General features: G+C 36.9%; 1 protein-coding gene across 1 annotated transcript in view; it reads right to left on the minus strand.

Moving 5' to 3' along the window:
• MPHOSPH8 (M-phase phosphoprotein 8) overlaps positions 1 to 21365 on the minus strand; it is a 53925-nt gene that overhangs the window by 13402 nt on the left and 19158 nt on the right. The window contains exons 3-8 of the mRNA XM_080798288.1: positions 12871 to 13716; positions 11499 to 11598; positions 9696 to 9953; positions 3263 to 3388; positions 3092 to 3180; positions 213 to 353 (exon numbers count right to left, since the gene is read on the minus strand). Of these exons, the coding sequence (XP_080654414.1) occupies positions 213 to 353; positions 3092 to 3180; positions 3263 to 3388; positions 9696 to 9953; positions 11499 to 11598; positions 12871 to 13716 (1560 nt within the window). The remainder of the gene's footprint in view (positions 1 to 212; positions 354 to 3091; positions 3181 to 3262; positions 3389 to 9695; positions 9954 to 11498; positions 11599 to 12870; positions 13717 to 21365) is intronic.

The following is a 21365-nucleotide window of genomic DNA, read 5'->3' on the forward strand; positions in this document are numbered from 1 at the left end:
CACTAGATAAATCACATTTTGAAAATCCAATTACAAAGTACTACTATGACAAAAAAAAATCTATTGATGATAAGTCCTAGATGAATTGAAATATGAGATTCTGAAGTTGCATGACCATATGAGTTATATTTCCCTACAGAAACAGACTCTGTTCTGGTCCACAGGCAAGAATTCCTACAGAATAAGAAATTGATGTCTTTTGAGTTACCAACCTTCTCAGCCGCATGAATGAGGGCAGTGGTCCCATTCTTCTGTCTGCCATTCACCTTAGCCCCCTTCTTGATGAGGAGCCTCAGCAGGTCGTCTTGCCCTCCTGCTGCAGCAAGCATCACCAGAGTCATCCCACTTGAATCCTTCATTGGTTTTGTTGAGGAAAAAGACATGTCAGTGTCCATCAGAAAAATTTTAGAGCTAAGTCTTTTCATCTATGATGTTCCAATGTGAAATCACTTAAATACACGGATTTAAGCAGCTACTTAAGGTTTTTATGAAAAATCCTTATAATAATCAGAAATACCACAATTTCTTTCAGATGTAAATATAAAATTTTACAATTTCCATGTCTGGTTTTTTTTTTTAAGATTTTATTTATTTATTTGAGAAAGAAAGAGAATGAGAGAGACCCAGCATGAGAAGGGGAAGGTCAGAGGGAGAAGCAGACCCCCTGCTGAGCAGGCTCCACAGCAGGAGCCTGATGTGGGACTCCATCCAGGACTCCAGGATCATGACCTGAGCTGAAGGCAGTCGATCAATCAACTGAGCCACCCAGATGCCCTACAACTTCCATGTTTTAAAGGCCTATCATATCAACACTTGGCATGACATATGATGAATAATATTCATATCTTGATGCTATAAAAATGGCAAAGTATTTATCACACATTTCAGACACAAAAGTCTCCTTGTGTTCTACGTAAAACAGGTGAAACTTACACATTCTTGATACTCACTTAGTTGGCCGAAAGACCTAAGGCTCAAAATGACTACTAGACGTAACCTAAGTCCACTCTATTGATGACGGGCTAACTGAATGCTGTCACCACAAACAGTGACCTATATGAATATAACTGTTGGGAAGTGACGGTTTGGCTACTTAAAGAAGAAAATTCAGAAGGAGGAAACTGATATGACTGGATTCTAAGATGCTATGACAAAACAGAGAAATTAAAGTAGTTTAAAGAGATAAAATTACATAAAGTTGACAAAAAATAAAAAGGTAATAGCTAAAATATTTTCAATCATTAACTGAAACAAACAAAACATTTATTAAATACCATCCATTTATTAAATACCAAACCATTTATTAAATACCATCTACTAAAACTGAGTTCTAATAGTTACTTTGTAGTTAATTTGGCTACAGGAATTTGGCTATAATCTGAAAGCTCAGCAGAATTCACTTACATGAGCAATCTGAAGGAATACAAAAGACTTCTGAAGTAAGAAAGTGCACTTCCTCTCATTTGTAAAGTATCCTATTACTACAAAACTTGTTAAAGGGGAAAAAACCTTCTTTTAATTTATTCATAAAGACCAAGCTACATTAGTATTGAAGTAGGAAAAAAAAATCTGATAAAACCCAGCATCCATCCATCCCTGATAAAAACTTAAGCAGGTAAACAAAGGAAGTCTAGAAAGAGAAAGACTACTGTCCACAAGAAACCCACAACAGTACAATAGAAAGAGAACCTTCACATACAGCCTAAGGGGAAATCCCCACTCAGATCAGAGGCAGAACAGGATCACTTTCATTACTACTATTCTTCAAAATGTTACCAAGTTCACAACACCAGAAAAAGAAATATTACTGGGAAAAAAGGAAACAAAATAGTTACTTTTTAACAGATAATCATATTCTCCGCCCAGAGAATCCCAGGCAAGTGACTTAAAAATTATTACAGTAAGAAAAAAAATATATTACAGTAAGAGAATTTCACAGTGACAGGAGACCACATGTATGCACATGTGTGCACACGTGCACACACACACACAAATCAATAGCTTCACCAAACATACAGAATAACCAGTTAGAAGACAAAATGTGGAAGGAAAAAGATCCTAATGATCATACTGAGATAATTTAAAAATTATCAAATATGTAGGAACACAACCAAAATAAATGTGCAAGAACCACACAAAGGAAAAAAAAATTTATAAAACTTTGCTTTAGGGACGCCTGGGTGGCTCAGTTGGTTAAGTGGCTGCCTTCGGCTCAGGTCGTGATCCCAGCGTCCTGGGATCGAGTCCCACATTGGGCTCCTTGCTCGGCAGGAAGCCTGCTTCTCCCTCTACCTCTGCCTGTGCTCATTCTCTCTGACAAATAAATAAATAAAATATTTAAAAAAAAAATTTTTGCTTTAGGAATAAATGAAGAGCTAAATGAATGTAGAGTTACCATGTTTTTATTTGGAGGACTAAAAATGTAAAAATGTCAATTCTCAGTCAAATTAATCTATAGAGTTCATGCAATTTTACCCAAAATCTCAGTAATTTTTTTGAACTGTAACTCCTAAGGAGTAAGCTTAAAAAAAAATCCACCACTAAAGCAAAAATACTAAAGAAGAAAGTATAAAAAATCTTTTGTAAACAAGACACCCAAAGCCATAAAGGAAAGGATCGACAGATATGACTATTTAAAAATAAAAATCCTCTAAACAATAAAAGACTCAAAAAACAAAAACTAAAAACTAGGAAGAAAGGGTTAATGTGCTTTCATTAAAAGAAAAAACAACCCCCTACCCCCGGCCGCTATAAATCAAAATGAAAAACCTGCAGCAACAGAACCATGGGCAATTGCTGTGACGAGACTACCACCGAAGCACCAACAGAGACAAGGACACAAGGAGTCATTTTATGCCCCTCAGAGCAGCAGAGGTTCAACCACAGACAAAAACCAGACAGGCCACAGCTAAACCAAATGGTCGCTCCTGGGGATGGAATTACAAGGTCTATAATTTTCTACATTATACATTCCTACCGTATACATTCCTACAAAATGAACATTACTTTTTTAATTTTTAAAAAATGAAAAATAAAATAGAATTATATTAAAAGAGCTGCTATTTTTATTTCATGAGATTTTACTAATTACCTCTTGGTCCAGGTTATAGTCTTCATTTGAATTAAGTGCAACTTTTACAGCAATATAATCCCCATTTTTCACAGCGTCCCTCAATAAATCTACAATGAAAGAATTAAGAAAAATTAGGCTTCACATATCTAGATACATGAAAAGGACCTCCAAAATTCCTAAACTACTCACTACTTGGAATTGCATTTGCTGTGGTAAAGTTCTCATCTTCCCCATCAAGATGCTTTTGAAAATCTTCTAGTTTCATCCATTCCAACTGCAAGTCCATGCCCAAACTCAAAATCTGTTGTCTGCCATCTGGAACACAGAAGAGCCTTATAAATACACATTTTCTTTTCCCGTAACAATGCTGTTTTATTAACTTTTGGTGTCTTAACCAAAGTTTCATTTACACTTGTAATATATTTCATTATGTAATTGAGTCTTTAATTAAATTTCTGCTTTTCTTGGTCAAGTAATACCAACTACCCACATTTAGATGTCACGGTGCTTCAAAAGCATAAATACAAGATTAAGTAGCTCAAAGGAAGAGAGAAAAATCATAGGGATTCACTAAGAGGAATCTCTTAACATTTTTATCTTTGGCCATTCTTCTTGGATATGCATTGCCTATAATCACTTATGCAAGTAAAGCCATTCTAGAAAGTAAAGCCATTCTAAATGTGTAAACCAGGGGCACCTGGGTGGCTCAATCATTCAGCATCTGCCTTTGGCTCAGATTATGATCCCAGGGTCCAGTGATTGAGCCCCACATTGGGTTCCTTGCTCTGCAGGAAGCCTGCTTCTCCCTCTCTCACTCCCCCTGCTTGTATTCCCTCTCTAACTCTTTCTCTCTATCTCAAAACAAATAAGATTTGAGCATAACTCATTGGGGAGTTTTCAAAACAACTGTCTTATTTTATTTTTAAATATTTTATTTATGTATTTATTTGTGGGGGGCAGAGAGAGGCAGAGGGAGAGGAAGAATCTTTTTTTTTTTAATTTTTTTTTATTTTTAAAGATTTTTATTTATTTATTTGACAGACAGAGATCACAAGTAGGCAGAAAGGCAGGCAGAGAGAGAGAGGAAGGGAAGCAGGCTCCCTGCTGAGCAGAGAGCCCGATGTGGGGCTCGATCCCAGGACCCTGGGATCAGGACCCGAGCTGAAGGCAGAGGCTTTAACCCACTGAGCCACCCAGGTGCCCCGGGAGAGGAAGAATCTTAAGCAGTCTCCACACCCAGCACAGAGCCTGATGTAGAGCTTGATCCCGCAACTCTGAAATCATGACCTGACCTGAAATCAAGAGTTGAGTGCCCAACTAACTGAACCACCCACCCAGATGCCCTTCAACTGTACTATTTTAAAAAGGAAAAATAAAAAATATTTTATGGTAAAAGTATTTTCACCTAAAACCAATTCCTCAAACTACACAAATGTTAGGCAGTTAACCTTGCCATAGACATGAAGTTTGTAAAAGACACACAAAGAAAGGAAGGAAATTCTTCCAAAGCTTTCAACTCAAACCCACACTTCTCTTTGCTACCTCCAAGAGCATTCCATCATAGAAACAGCACAGCCTTAAGAGCTACACATACTGGATTTTCTGTATCCCAGCTCCTTATGTCAGCTGCATGGCATTGAGTAAGTCATGTAAACTTGCAGCACCTCACTTTCTGAATAACAACAGTAGTAGTAATAGTAAAAGCAGCTCACACTCAGGGAGAAGTGTTAAAGTATTTACATAAATTAGCATATTGAATCCACACACAATAACCTATACAGGGATACATGTTATGGGAAAGAAAACAAGGCAAAAAGGTTCTGTGATTTGCTCAGACACACACATCAGTAAGCCAACAGGCATCTTCTCACTGAGTTGTATCTGAGCCCACAGCTGGACCTCCTCTCTCTAGCGCAGCCCCACAATACCATGTACAGATCTGTGAAGCAGGACAGAAGGTTCATATCAATTGAGATACCACCACCTAACTTACAGGACTGTTGTAAGTAACAACAACATGCCACATAAATAACAAGAAAAGGTATGCTGTAGCTTGGATTTTGGTCTCTAACATAGCCAACTTGTTCAAAATCCTATGTTCATTCCTACCAAGTACTAGATCTTGATTTGGCATCTGGTAGTTTAAGCCTTTCGATTTTTAATAAACCTTATTAATTTAATAAAAAGTTTATTTTTAGTAACTAAAAGAATGTGTTAGGAGGTAAACATCTGTGAACAGAGCACTAACTTGAGCACAGACCCACTCTGGGTCCTCAACACTCCCACACCATGCTATCCCCCACCACAGTAATGTCATGGATCTGGAGTTTGAATCTGTCATTCCCTTCTGTTCTTTTTAAAAATGGTTTTGCCGGGGCGCCTGGGTGGCTCAGTGGGTTAAAGCCTCTGCCTTCGGCTCAGGTCATGATCTCAGGGTCCTGGGATCGAGCCCTGCATCGGGCTCTCTGCTCAGCGGGGAGCCTGCTTCTCCCTCTCTCTCTGCCTGCCTCTCTGCCTACTTGTGATCTCTGTCTGTCAAATAAATAAATAAAATCTTTTAAAAAAAATGGTTTTGCCATAAATACATTTATCCTAAAAAATCTACAGTTGTTTCTTAGCTTTATAAAAACTGGTATTGGGTGGAATGGGTTGCTCACTCGGTTAAGCGTCTGCCTTTGGCTCAGGTCATGATCTCTGCGTCCTGGGATCGAGACCCATATAGGGTTCCCTGCTTAGTGTGGTGTCTGCTTCTCCCTCTCGCTCTGCCCCTCCCTCCTGCTCATGCTCATGCCTACATGTGCATGATCTCTCTCTCAAAGAAACAAAATCTTTATAAAGAAATTGGTAGGGTGCTTAGGTGGCTCAGGGGGTTAAGCCTCTGCCTTTGGCTCAGGCATGATCTCAGGGTCCTGGGATCCTGCCCAGCATCAGGTGCTCTGCTCAGCCGGGAGCCTGCTTCCCACCCCCACCCCTCTCTGCCTGCCTCTCTGCTTACTTGTGATCTCTGTGTGTCAAATACGTAAATAAATAAACGAAATCTTGAAAAAAGAAAAAGAAAAAAAGAAATTGGTATCTACATGGCTAATTTTGTGTGTCAACTTGACTGGATTAAGGGACGCCCAGATAGCTGGTAAAACATTATTTCTGGGTGTGTCCCTGAGGGCCTTTCTGGGGGATTAGCATTTGAATTAGAATGAGCTAAAGATCTGCCCTCATCAGTGTGGGCAGGTAACCATCCAATCCTCTGCACTATACAAGAACACAGATTCTCTCTTCTTGAGCTGGGACCTCCATCTTCTGCCTTGACACCAGGAATCCTGGTTCTTGGATCTTTGGACTTCCGGGTTTATACCATCAGCTCTGTGATTCTCAGGCCTTTGCACTGAGACTAGACTGAAATTACACTACCAGCTTTCCTGGGTCTACACTGCAAATGGCAGGTTGTAGGACTATTCTAAACCTTCATAATTACACATGCCAATTCTTTCTAACAAACCTCCCTTTTTTATATATATATATGTCCTGTTGATTCTGTTTCTCTGGGGAATCCAATACAGTATCATACTGAAGAAATTTTTTAATATATTTTGAGTACCAATCCTTTGTTTTTTTCACCTTTTTAAATGGGAACTTTGATGAATACAACTGCTTTGTAACCAACTTTATCACTCTTTTCTTTTATGGTCCTTTTTTGTGTCTTGTTTCAGAAATCCTTCCCTATCTTAAAGATAAGATCCTTTGTCCTCCAAATATCTAATATCTAACTGTCCTCTTTATATTTAAGGCCTTAATCCATCAGAATTTGGTTTTTGTGTATGGTTTCTTCCACGGATAACCAAGTATCCTCACACCATCTATAAAGAGCTTATCTTTCCCCAGGGATCTGTTGCCACTTACCATCTATCCAGTTTCCACATCTGCAAGGGTCCTAGTCTGAAGACTCTACTCAATTAACTAATTTAACCCTCCCTGTGCCAAGTAAATATTGTATCTATATAATACAGCCGGTCTTGATTACTACTGGGATAACTGGTTTTGGCTTTTGGTTAGTCTTGCACATAAATTTTAGAATCGGTATTTATAAATTCCACTAAAAACTATGCTGGGAAGCTGACTGGAACCAGAGTGACATTATAGACCAACTTAAAGAAAATATCAAATTTATATTGTGTTTATTAATAAAATGGTATTTATTTTAATAACTTTCAAAAAGTTTTTATAATTTTCTCCATATAGGTCTTACAGATCTTCATACACAATATTCTTAGCAATCTTTTAAATGTATTGCTATTGAAAATTAATTTTCTCATCCCCCTACCTTTTTTAATTGAAGTATAGTTGATACACAATGTTACACTAGTTTCAGGTGTACAACATAGTGATTCAACAACTCTATACCTTGTGCTATGTTCACCAGAAGTGGAGCTATCCTCTGTCACCATACAATACTATTACAATATCACTGACTATATTCCCTATGCTGTCCTTTTATCCTGGTGACTTAGTCATTCCATAACTAGAAGCCTGTATCTCCCACTCCCCTTCACCCATTTTTCCCTTTCTCCTTTCCCCTATCCTCTGGTAACCATCAGTTTGTTCCCTATATTTATGGATCTGTTTCTGCTTTTTTTTATTCATGTTTTATTTTTTAGTTTCCACATATAAGTGATATCAGATGGGGGCGGTATTTGTCTTTCTTTGACTTATTTCACTTAGTATAATACCCTGTAGGTCCATCCATGCTGTTTTGCAAATCTCTTTTTTTTTATGGTCGAGTAATATTCCACTGAGTGTGTAGGTATATGTATGTACACACACCCCACAGCTTCTTTATCCAGTCATCCATTGATGGGACACTTGGGTTGCTTCCATATCTTAGCATTATGAATAATGTTACAATAAACATAGAGATGTATATATCTTTTCAAATTCATGTTTTCCTTTTCTTTGGATATACTCAGCAGTGGAATTATGAGTCATATGGTATCTTTTTTGAGGAACCTCCATACGGTTTTGTCAGAGGCTGTACCAATTCACATTCCCCCAACAGTTTACGAAGGTTCCTTTTTTTCTACATCCTCTTGTTATTTTTTGATGAAAATTAACTTTTTATGATTACATTATTTATACAGAAATGTATGCAGAAATGTACACTGTACAGAAATAGAGAACTGTCATTAATTTTTGTATATTGGTTTTATGTCCATCCAAGTCACCTTGCTAAACATTAAACATTTCTAAATATTTGTGAATTGAGTTTTTCATATATATAACATCTGATAATGAAAATCTTTGCAGTGGGAGGCTTCCTTCCCAATACTTGTAACTTTTTGTTTCTTACTGTCTTACTCTACTCTCAGAACACTGTTGAAAAACAGGGGTGACAGATGTCTGCCAAAGTTTTAATGTTCTTTATTAATTTGAGAAAGCTTCCTTTTATTCATAGTCTGCTAGGTTTTGTTTTTTAAAAATCAAGAATGTTCTTGAATCAGTTTCTCCCTTAGATAGTGAATTCCTAGGGAACACCTAACTTGATCATTAAGAGGTTTTTATATACAGCTAGATTCAATTTGCTAATGTTTTGTTTGGGATATTTACTTGGCCTGTCATTTTTCTTTCTAACGAAGTTTTTGTTTCATTTTGGTTCTGAAATTATGATGGGCCCATAGAATGAGTCAGCATTCTTTATTTTTAGGAAGACCTTTTTATAAGTTTGGTAAGCTCTTGCATATGAAAACTATCTGTGCCTGGTGTTAAATTTTTAAGGTTACTTTACTATTTCACATTCCTTAAGTTATAAAACTATTCAATTTTTGTATTTCTTCTTGGATCAGTTTTGTTAAACTATATATATTTTTTTAAACTATATTTTTCCAAGAATTTTCCCATTCTGTTTTCAAATTTATTGGTAAAAGATTGCTCAGAGAATTGTCTTTTTAATCTGGACAATCTATAATCATGTCTCTTTTTTCTTTGGAAATATTGTTTGTGTAAGCATCCTTTTTTCTCCTTAATCAATGTTGCTAGAAGCTTGTTTATTACTCTTACAATGAACCAACCTTTGGCTTTACTGATGCTTTTTACTATGGGAGGTCATCGAGAGGATGTGACTTTGCGTTGACCCACAGCTAGAGGTTTCACCTTAGAATGTACATGCTACCCACCATTCCCATACTAGGAGCTATTTCAAGGACATAGCCTTGAGAATATAAGGTATTATTGAGACCATCTGGACTAAATATGTGACTGAACCCAGTTAAAGCCTCTATATAAACTTCAAAGATTCAGGAGGAGGGGTGTGTGTGTGTGTGTGTGTGTGCACATGCACAGACTGATCTACTAATCTTGTGGCCAACCAAGGTGAACCTTGTATATAAGTTCCCTTGCTTATTAAACTTGCCATCTATCAATCCGGAATGGCTAGCTTCTTCCTTTGGTCATTTCCCACACTCCCCAGACCCATGCTGGTTTCAGATTTCACCCAGGGAAATTCTGAGTTTGCAAACCAATACCTACTATCTGTTCTTTGTTTAATATCCCAACAGGAAGAGAAGAGTAAGGAGAATGAAATTATATGGTGCATTTACCCTGAAAAAATACTGCAAAATGACCATACACATACCAGAATTTTCATCTGCTTGGCACATACTGTCTAGAACCTCTTGATCACCTTCTGCAGCTATATATGCCCAAGTATCAGTTTCATCTCTTGCATTTCTCCTTTCTTTAAGTAACTGCTTGTTTTCCTTGGTTTTGTGATCTTCTGTGATTTTACAATCTAGTGATATTTCTTCTCTTTTCCGATTATTCTCAGGAAAATCATTTTTTTCTTCTGGAGTTAATTTAAATAAATCAAATGCATTTCTGATTTCCTTAAAGGCTGGTGAAAAAATAAAATTGAGAATAAATATGAGTCACAAATTTCTGTTGTAATCAAAAGAAAATCTGGGTGTTAAGCAGTTAGTTTTTAAATTTTTACTAATACTTGCCTTGGTTATAAAGCACGATCAAATTTACCATTCAAAGCCATGAAGTTATTTCAACTGGCCTTTCTATTCGCTGCTCAATTTAGAAAGGGTTTCTAAAGTGAATAGCTGTTAAGTGTTTAGCACTACTCCCAGTTTTGACAAAGGCTTACTAAAGATGGTGAGTCTCAAAATAATCCTAGTCATGCCACCACCGTCCTGCTAAAACAACTGCCTACAACTGTATCCTGAGGTTAACCTTACACAAAAATGATTCCTGGTGGTGAACAGGAGAAACGGGTGCCAGCACACTGACCATGCACGAGTAAAATTATACCTGATGTCTGTGAAAATTCACTCAGCTTTTAGCTAAAGATAAAAGTGGAAAGATTACTGGCAAAACACTAGCTGGGAGATAATGATCTCTAAAAAGGGCAGAACAGAACAAAATTAGGAAGAACTCCATTATAAACTCTGGGCACATACCAGACAGGTTTTATTAGCAGGGATGTTGAAAACTGGACTCCCAGGTAAGTACCATTATAAATGGGATGAACAGCAGTTTAAGACTATATGTTGAAGGTAAAAGTGTATCAGAAATAGACAAATAAAGATAGTAGGAGGAAGAAAAAAATTATCCAGCTTCAGTTTCACAGTATTTTGAATCTCAACTTTTTGAAGAATAATACATGTTTAAAACTACAGTACTCTGACTAGATAGCCTTTAAATTGTAACTACTTTATGCATAATCCATCAAAACAAGTGCTCCTTCTCAGGTTCCAATACCCTGCTACTTACTACTAAATCACAGCTTGGGCTTATAACCAAAATCTACTTTAACTATTACTCTCAGCTTTTGGGAGAAAAACCAGGGGACATTATCTACCTCTTAGAATCACCATTTCATTAGAACATGTGTTCCAAGTACTTTTGGTACATGAACTAAAATATCCATTGGGGTTTTATTCAAATACTACAATGGTGAACGTTTTATAAAGTACTTGATTGTAGTATTGACATGTCATGGATTCTCAATATGTTGTTATCTTTCTGATCCAAAATTTATACTCAATATTTTATTTACACAAATGACTCATAGCTAAATACAACATATGTATTAACAGTAGTTTGTCGCATTCAGCATCCACTATAAACAGAGACATTTACTCTTCTACCACAACTAACTTATAGTGTCTCTGTGATTCTAGTGTACTTCATCAAAAGGAGAAACAACAAAGTAAACAGAAGAGAAAAAATTACAGAAACAATATGAACCGTTATATAATAAACTAAAGTAACTTTTTAAATAAAAGTAGCATAAAGCGCTAAATTCTCCAATGAAATTTTCTAGTTCTATGACACTGCAGGTTAGAAATGAGAGATTGTCTTCACACTAAATTGAATTCTTCGTATAAAAGATGACAATGGTAAACGACAAAATGTTAGTATTCACACTCACTCTTTAATCCCTTTGGCTCTTTACGGCCTTTTTCTTCCTTGTCCAAATCATGCCTTTTCTGGTTTTTTTCTTTGGATTCATTTTTTTTAATCTCTTTCTCCTGAAAGAGACATATGAAAGATCCAAAACAGGAAGAGAGAAAGAACTGATATTATATATTTGAAAACTGGAAAACACAGGTTCCTGGCATCAGTGGCTGCATTTTGGGTACTAGGGCACATAACCTCTAATTATTAAATCTTTTTTCACATCAACTGCTTCCTCAATCAGGATTATCCCTCAACCACGATGATTTACAAAATATCAAATTCAAAACCCAACACCTCACTCTAAATATTTTTCATTATTAAAAATTCAAGAAAAATTCTCCTTTAGTCCTACTAACGAAACATCACTATTTTTATTTCTCCACATTCTCCCTTCTGATCTCTGTAAATTTACATAGATAATTTTGTTGTTTAAAATTCATTTTCCTTTATTTATACTGCATAGATATTTTTATGACTGAGTTTATAATTTTCTTCAGCGTAATATTTTACAAACTTTTCTATTTTTGCTACATTGACCTCATAATTAGTATTTTAATGGAGAGATAACAGTCCCAAAGTTGATACAACAACATTTTCTTAATCATTTCCCTCATGGCTAGACAATTGGAATGGTATTAGTTTTAGTAAAACTACACTGCCATAAATATGTTTGTATATGTAGCTTTTCCCTGCGTTAAAATGATCTCCTTAAGATAAATCCACAAAGAATAATGGATGAAAAAAAGATCTTTTTATAGCTCTTGGTAAATATTGCATATATGAATACTTTCATAATGAGGAAAATGTTTACATTTTGAAAAACCATACAAAATAACTTTTATAATAATGGGATAAAATCCTATTAAACATTTTTTTAAGATTTAAAAGCCTTGTAAATATTTGTGCATATTATTTAAGTAAAAAACAGTATAGTGAGACAGAAGGGATAAACTATCAAGCAAGGAAAAGCTAAGCTGATGAAGCTTATTTTCAGCGTTAATACACAATGCTACATACCACCTGAGTACCCCTAAAAAAAATCCTTTTGTTCCCAAATTCGTCCTCAATTTTCTAGTTGTAATCTAAAAAAAGCAAGTTTTAAGACTAAGAGATAAGCTTGGGAGGTCCGAAAGCTAGATGATCTTCAGTATTTCTAAGTACTTATTCTAGTCACATAGTAAGTAACTTAACCACTCAAAAACTATTCTTATAGTTTGTTTCATGGTTTCCTCTTTGTTTTTGTGAAATTTCTTGATCACTCAAAAAGAATGCCAGCTTGATCTGAATATTTCTGTATTCTGTAAGATTTTGACTGCCCTTCAACCAATCCCCAGAGTACTTACCTCTCCACCTGAGTCAGGGGACCTGAGGCCTCTCTCTTCTACACCTGCTCTTGAACTCTTTTGTGTCTGGACAGGTAAAGGCGGCAGCTTATCTAATTCTGTGGTGCTTCTGCCTTTGTCCTGATTCCTTTGCTTCTTATATATAGTCTTCTTCTCTAGGAAAAGATTCCTGTTTTCTAGTGTTTTGCTCTCTTTAAGTTCCTCGGTCTTTCTCAGTTTCTTTCTTTTTCTCTTTGCTTTGACATCTGCATCCTCATCAGCACTCACAAAGTCATCTGGCTGTTTATCAAAATCATCTTGAATTGCATCTTGCCCTGCTTTATCTTTTACGCTTTTAATCTTCTGTTTTTCTTCTCTGTTTTCAGAATGTAAATCTTCACTGTCATCTTCTTGAAAAGAGGAGTCATTAAGTATACTTGATTCAGATTCCAACTGAGATTCAACACATTTCTCTTTTTTTGCTTTTCTGTTTTCTCTGGAATCTTCTCTTAATTTATTCTTTAAATCTCTTATTTCACTCTTTTTAACTTTCTTTAATTCCTTTGTTTCTTTTGTATCCTCTTTCTTGGGCTTTTTGGATTCCTTTAATTCTTCTTTGGCTTCTGAAATTCTTTTCTTTGTCCTTAAATCAAAAACAAAACTTTCAGAGGAGCTTTCCAGGTCTGGTTTGGATTTATCTTTGAGTTTCCCAGTCTTTGCTTTTTTCTTTTTCATATCATCTGGGCTTTTCTCTTCTCTATACCTTAATTTTTTCTTTTTCTTCTTTGGAGAAGTATCTTCTTTTGTCTCACTTTGCTGATCGCTATCAGAATTTGCCTCAAATATGTCATTATTTAAGGATAGTCTCTATAAAATATAAAAAGACTTAACTAGTCATTAACATAGCTATTTAAAGATTTTGAAAAGTAGTACTAATGAAATCTGGTAGAAATGTTTTTATTTTCAAGCAGTTTCTCAACTTCTTAAAATTATTTATCTAAATTGAAGTTGTATATTACTTATGTCTCTGATTTAGCAAATAGGTCTTGGCGATGATAGTGAGTCTCATTTTAAAAAAGCAGATAAACACAGTGCTAAAAAAATGTTGGTGTCGCTGAAGGTCCCAAACTAAACTAAAACAGAAATGAACAATAAAAGCCTTATGTATGGTGTGTTTTATAGGATTTGAAATTCAAATTTTCCTAAAACACCAAGAAAGCAATTTGTATAGACTTTCTTGGCTGACAAAAAAGTAGTTACCCATCTAAATGCAAGGTTTTTAAAGACTAGATCCTAGCTATCTTTAAAGGTGCTGTTGTATTTCACAGTTACATATGGAATGGGCAAGACTGCACACAAATCTTACTTCCCCAATTGATCTGTGTTGGAACCTGAATACCTCCTATGGAAAATAAATTTTTCACCAGTTAAAAAAAATCCAAAACAGCAAGAACAACAACAAAAACCAAAACCAAAAAAAAACAAAAAACAAAACCAACCAAACAAAAAACCCCACACCTTAAAAATATTCATGATAGGCACAAAAACACTGCAAAGTGTTTTCAGTTCTCATTCCCCAAAGTCTTTTCTTCTAAATGATGTGCGGGTGGAAAGGGAGGGAAGATAGGTACACTTTAAAAACATTTTCCTGGGCACCTGGGTGGCTCAGTTGGTTAAGCATCTGCCTTCTGCTCAGGTCATGATCCCAGGATCCTGGGATCAAGACCCACACTGGGATACTTGCTTAGTGGGAAGCCTGTTTCTCCCTCACCTTCTTGCCTGCTGCTCCCCCTGCTTCTGCTGTCTCTCACTAGCTCTCTCTGTCAAATACATAAAATCTTTAAATTAAAAAAATAATAAAAAAATTTAAAAACCCACATTTTTCCTATAGTGTCTAAGAAATGAACATCACTGAGGTTAACAAGATAGTGAGAGTATGGTGGAACTGGCATAACTTTTTGAATCTCCCTGAACTGCTTCATAAAAAGACAGAGCTGGGGCGCCTGGGTGGCTCAGTGGGTTAAAGCCTTTGTCTTCGGCTCAAGTCATGATCCCAGGGTCCTGGGATCCAGCCCCACCTTGAGCCCCACATAGAACCCACATTGGGCTCTCTGCTCTGCAGGGAGCCTGCTTCCCTTCCTCTCTCTGCCTGCCTCTCTGCCTACTTGTGATCTCTGTCTGTCAAATAAATAAATAAAATCTTAAAAAAAAAAAAAAAGATTGACAGGTCAATCCAAGAGGAGTGGAAGGAAGGGGCAGAAGCTGTACATGTACAGGGTGATGACAGGTGTCTATGGACATGTGAAGGGCTGGCCCAGGCCAGGTCCTGTGAACTCTCAAAAGTATTGTCAGTGGTCTCTTCCAGGACTTCCATGACAAAACCCCAAAATGAGGAGAAACTGTTGAGATTAGATTCCAAATAAAGTAGGACAGGAAAAACAGAAACAAAGAAAAGAGAAGACTCTGATTTGGGCAAAGGGAAGGTGAAGTAGGGTAAAACCAAAGCCAGGAAAAAAATACCTCATTAAGTCTAAGGCCATATTTTTTAACTAACCCTCCATAAAAATAATAAAGGACACGGCTCAGGATCCATTAAGTTAAAAAACAAAATTATCTTGTCCTCTCCTTTTGCTTTCCAAAACATCAGAAAAAGTAATTCCGTATCAATATAAATAGCAGAAAATTAGGGTAAAATATTTTACTGAGTTGTTGTAAGAAAAAAACAGACCAAGGAATAGAGTACTCTAAAACAATAAAAGCATGCCAGAAAGACATGCCTACAAAACAGTAGAGAAAATAAACAAAAATTTTGAGGCATCACACACAAAAAAACCAAGTCACATAGAAGAGAAGGAAATTCAGATTCATCTTTTTTTTTTTTTTAAGATTTTATCTATTTATTTGACAGACAGAGATCACAAGTAGGCAGAGAGGCAGGCAGAGAGAAAGAGAGAGAGAGAGAGAGGAAGCAGGCTCCCTGCTGAGCAGAGAGCCCACGGGGCTCGATCCCAGGACCCCGGGATCATGACCTGAGTCGAAGGCAGAGGCTTTAACCCACTGAGCCACTGTGGCGCCCCAGATTCATCTTTAGAGAACAGTGTTTTACTCCAAATAACAACAGAATAACACATTAAGATATTCAACAAAAGAAATTGTGAGCCAAGGAATTTATATCCTGTCAACTGGCTTTCAGATCTAAAGACTGCAAACAACTATTATGAAATACAAGAACTCTAGGAATATTTTCGTCATGAGCCCTTCCACCATGAGGTGGTTCTAAAACCTTAGCATGCATCAGAATACTGGAGGGCTTATCAAAACACAGGCATGGGGTGAATGTGTGCTCAGTCAGTTAAGCATCCAACTCTTGATTCTGGCTCAGGCTGTGATCTCAGGGTCATAGGATGAGCCCTGTGTTGAGCTCTGTGCTCTCCCTCCCTCTACTCTCTCTTTCAATCTCTAAGATTAAATAAAATCTTAAAAAGAAACGAAACAAAACACAACCCCCAACCAAGAAACCCCCAAAACACGGGCAGCCAGTCCCTATCCAACAGCCTAGAGACTGCATTTTTTTTTTTTTTAAGATTTTATTTATTTACTGGACAGACAGAGATCACAAGTAGGGAGAGAGGCAGGCAGAGAGAGAGGAGGAAGCAGGCTCCCCGCTGAGCAGAGAACCTGACGCGGGGCTCGATCCCAGAACCCTGGGATCACGAGCCGAGCCGAAGGCAGAGGCTTAACCCACCGAGCCACCCAGGCACCCCTAGAGACTGCATTTTTAACACATTCCCAGATGAGGATAACTGATGCTTCCGGCCTGGAGTCCACATTTTGAGAACCACTATGCTAAAGAATGAGCTTCAGATAACCAATAGTGACTGGTTAGACATCAAAATAAAGACAGGTAAAAACTATTAAGTAGATATTTGCTTTTAGAATTAAGACTGAATGAGGGCTATAGTATAGTATGTAACAGTCACTAAATACTCGAGTAGAGCAGCTGTCAAAATAATGGGGAGAGAATAGTGAGAAAATATTAAACAACACATAGTATTCTTGCTGACTGCCTTATAGTTCTAACCCAAGAGTAAAGGGATAGTACTTCAAATCAGATATGGAGGTAGAGGGAACACAGTAACAACCAAATGAACTTTGTTTATCAAATTGATAACATAACCACCAGAAAGAAAAAAAATCGATCCAAAGAACTTTTTTTTTTCAAGATTTTATTTATTTTACAGAGACAGAGACATTATTTATTTGACAGAGACACAGAGAGGGAACACAAGCTTGGGAGGGGGAGCAGGCTCCCCAACGAGCAGGGAACCTGAGGAGGGGCTCAGGGTCTTGATCCCAGGACCCTGGAATCAAGACCAGAGCCGAATGGAAATGCTTAAGGACTGAGCCAGCCAGGCATCCCCAAAGAACTTTTGAATACTAAACATCCTCAGTGAATATGCTTATGTAGGGACAAAAAGAATTGCAAATAAACTTGGAGTTTTACAACAGAATGGATGTAGTAAACATTCATTTGTAGAACTGAGTAAATGAGTAATGTTGGTGGGAACCAGAGTTCTCACAGTAGGAAAAGGGAAACAGACTATGGCCAGGCAGAATGAGTGGAAGACCCTGAGGTCATGGACTGAAATTAGAGATACCAATACAAATTTATGACTTAAACAAAATGACATATATTTTTCCTTTAGCTCTGTCTAAAGGGCCTAGAAATAATTGTACCCCAGTAGTAATAAGTAGGTCCTGGTTTTTAATCCTATTCTCCTCTACAAAGAATCAGGACTCCTTGGAGAAATGATTGATACCAGGGATGGAATAAGAAAGTACATGGTAACACTGGAACAACTTGTCAGAAGAAACAACGTGCTCAAAACAGAAAGGGAAATATCAAAAGGACACAGGAGCTCCAACTACCCAAATTTGGGACCATTTTAGCATCAACATGAGTTAACAACAGCAATGGAAGGGGCTCCAACTACCCAAATTTGGGACCATTTTAGCATCAACATGAGTTAACGACAGCAATGGAAGACTGATGAATAAAAAGATTCCATGAGTGTGTACTGATACTAAAAAAATTTCAGGGAGAGAGGAGCTGTTCTTTATAAAATACAAACAAAAAATATACTATAACAGCATTAGAAAAATCAGTATTTGTAACCAACAAAGGAATAACTAATTGAGGCAAGAAGCATCAAGGTATTTTAAAATCATGGGGTGAGAGGCTGTGGGGGAACAGGAGATTCTCAGTCTCAAAGACTACTCATTATTAGGTTATTTATTATTATGTTATTATTTTAAAAGGAAAAGGGTACCTTTAAAAAGAAAAGGGAAAAAATGGGCCTCACTTTGTCATACAATTGTAATTTAACACCAGCAATAATTGGGATAATTGACGTATCATCTATCTCTTGCTATAATGTAATTACCTATATAACGCATTTGTCAGAATGTTCACACTGAATCTAATCATCAGGAAACAAACCATCTAATTCCAACTTAGAAAAAAACACTATTTGTGATTTAACACTAATTAGCATTCATCTAATTCCAATGTGAAGAACTTTTTATGAAACAACTAGTCTGGATTTTATTTTATTTTATTATTTATCAGAGAGAGCACAAGCTGGGGGAGTGGCAGGCAGAGGGAGAAGCAGACTCTCCGCTGAGCAGGGAGCAGAATGTGGAGCTCCATCCCATGATCCCGGGATCACAACCTGAGCTGAAAGCAGATGCTTAACTGACTGAGCCACGCAGGTACCCCGAACTGGTTTGGATTCTTAAAGAAAGATCCACATCATGAAAGACGGAAAACGGAAAACAGGCTATGGAACTGTTCTAGATAAAAGGAAACCAGAAAGACATGAAACTAAATGCACTGCATGACAGAAAGCAACAAAGGACATCCCAAGACCAATGGGGAAATCCAGATGAATGTAGATGCATCTTAGCTGCATATTTGGTTACCAATATTGCTGAGGTACTGCTACTAATACGGCACACTGATAAATTTAAAGTTCCCTGAGTGTTAACAGTGCAGGAGAATGTCTTTGTTGTCACTAAATACAAAACATATACAAAATACGAATAACGCACCGAGGACTTAAAGTCTGCAACCTGCTCTCAAGTGCTTCAGTTGTCATGCTCTCACCCAAAAGCTACCTTTTTGCTTCAAGCAATTTCTGTGAAAGAGTACTTAATGACTTGTAATATTTCAATTTTCCCTCCATCCTAAAGAGTCTACAACCAACTGACTTCCTTCATCTTAAAAATAATTTTGCCTTATTTCACTTAGCATAATCCTCTCCAGTTCCATCCATGTCAATGCAAATGGTAAGAATAAAATAAGTCAAGCAAAGAAAGACAATTGTCATATGGTTTCACTCATATGTGGAACATAAGGAATAGTGCAGAGGACCATAGGGGAAGGAAGGGAAAACTGAAGAAGAAGAAATCAGAGAGGAAGACAAACCATGACAGACTCTGGAAAACAAACTGGGGGTTATGGGAGGTGGGAGGGGCAGATGGGGGGGGTAGAGTAGCCAGGTGATGGGTATTAAGGAGAGCACATGTGGTGATGAGCACTGGGTATTACATACAACTAATGAGTCATTGAACACTACATCAAAAACTAATGATGTACTATAAGTTGGCTAACTGAACAAAATTTAAAAAAAAAAGAACAGATTTTAAAATAATTTTGATCCAAAACTAAATAAACACATTCACCTATTATTTAAAAGAAAAAAAAAAAAGAAAGAAAAAAGAAAATCATTTTGCCAAAGACTGGTGTTGACCTCATTTCTAAACTATACAGCCTGTTTTTATTTAACCGTCCCTATTGATAAAAGGGAAAAAGGTGCAGGGTGTGGTATGGGGGTGAAGAAGAAGAAATTTCATCTTGCTAGGTATATGACTAACATTACTTCAAAAAAATTTCAAACAATTATTTTTTCAGAATACTTACAATCATATTATTACTTGGAACACGGGAATAAACATATCCTGTATTCTCCACAAATCACCCAATCTATACTTCCAGCCCAAATCTTTCTCTTCAACTCAGACCAGTATTTCCAATGAGAAACTGGACATCTTCACTTGGATGACAAATAAGTAACTAAAATCTAAAGTGTTCAAAACTGCATCTGTTCCCTAAGTAATACCATCATTTGTCTGGGTTCCCAAATGAGTACCTTAGTCATCTCTGACTCCACTTTTCCCTAGATCAGATCAGTTACTAAATCCTATGGAATGTACAATCAGTTCTCCCAACTATGCTACCTTAATTCAGTCTTCACCTCTCCCTGCCAGCAGTGTCTCCCCATCTCAGAACCATGACCACAATATCTCCAGAACTCCTGCTAATAAACGCACAGTGATGAATGACAGAATTAGAAAGTCACTATTTTCCACCCTCTAATGAGAGAATGGTCCTAGGCAATGAGCAACAGGCTCCTAAAACCTACACGTGCAAAGTTGGGAGTTTTCTAATGAAGGATCAGACTGAAAACACCTAATTTCAAAGATCGTATTAACCCCACTGTAAGGGAGTCAACTAAACATCATGTGCTTTCTGATGTGCAGGAGGTGAACACCACTTACAACTATCCTTACAAAAAAAAAAAATTAAACCTGAATGTAAATATAATCATGCTTCCACATCTAGCTACCAGTTTACAAAAACATGGGGCTAGAGGAACGTGTTAAACACCACCATGCACTCAGCCAAACCCAGCATATGGGAAATTCTACAGAAAATGATGTGATTTCTTCGTCAAATAAACAACATGGAGAAGGAACTGCTTAGAGTAAGATTATTAATGATACATGTTGTGTAGAACTTTTTCAAATCTCAATTTGCTTGAAAAGATTCTAGCAAATAGGGGTACCTGGGTGACTCAGTTGGTTAAGCATCCGACTCTTGATTTCAGCTCAGGTCACGATTTCGGGGTCATGGGCTCGAGCCCCACATCAGGTTCCACAGTTGTCTTGGAGCTTGCTTGGGATTCTCTCTCTCCCTCTAGTCCTCCCCCCAACCTCCTCCTCTCTCTAAAAAAAATAAATAAAATAAATAAATAAAAAAACAATCCTAGTGAATAAAAAGGGAGAGAGGGAGCAGTGGACAGAAAAAGGAAGAATGGTGAAGTACTGGTAACAACTGACAATGGTGACAAATGAGTCTCATGACACTGCCCTTTCCAGGTTTGTGTGTTCAAATTGTCCTTAACTGAATTCTTTAAAAATAAGAGTCTGGACGGTATAAGACCCTATATTTATTAAAAATGCTACTCCTAAGTAAAAGAAAAAAACTCAGAAAGGTATAAATAGTAAAGTGCTGATGAAGCAGAACAGTGGTCCCCTTGCTTGTAGATTATCTGTCCATTAAAAACAAAGGGCTAGACCATATCACACATATGTACGTTAAATAGTACCTCAATTTTTAGTTTAAAATACTTGATGGTCAACAAAAAGATAAAAAGGGAACCAAATGTTAAATG

The sequence above is a fragment of the Martes martes genome, assembly GCF_963455335.1.
Source record: "Martes martes genome assembly, chromosome: 3".
NCBI lineage: Eukaryota > Metazoa > Chordata > Mammalia > Carnivora > Mustelidae > Martes > Martes martes.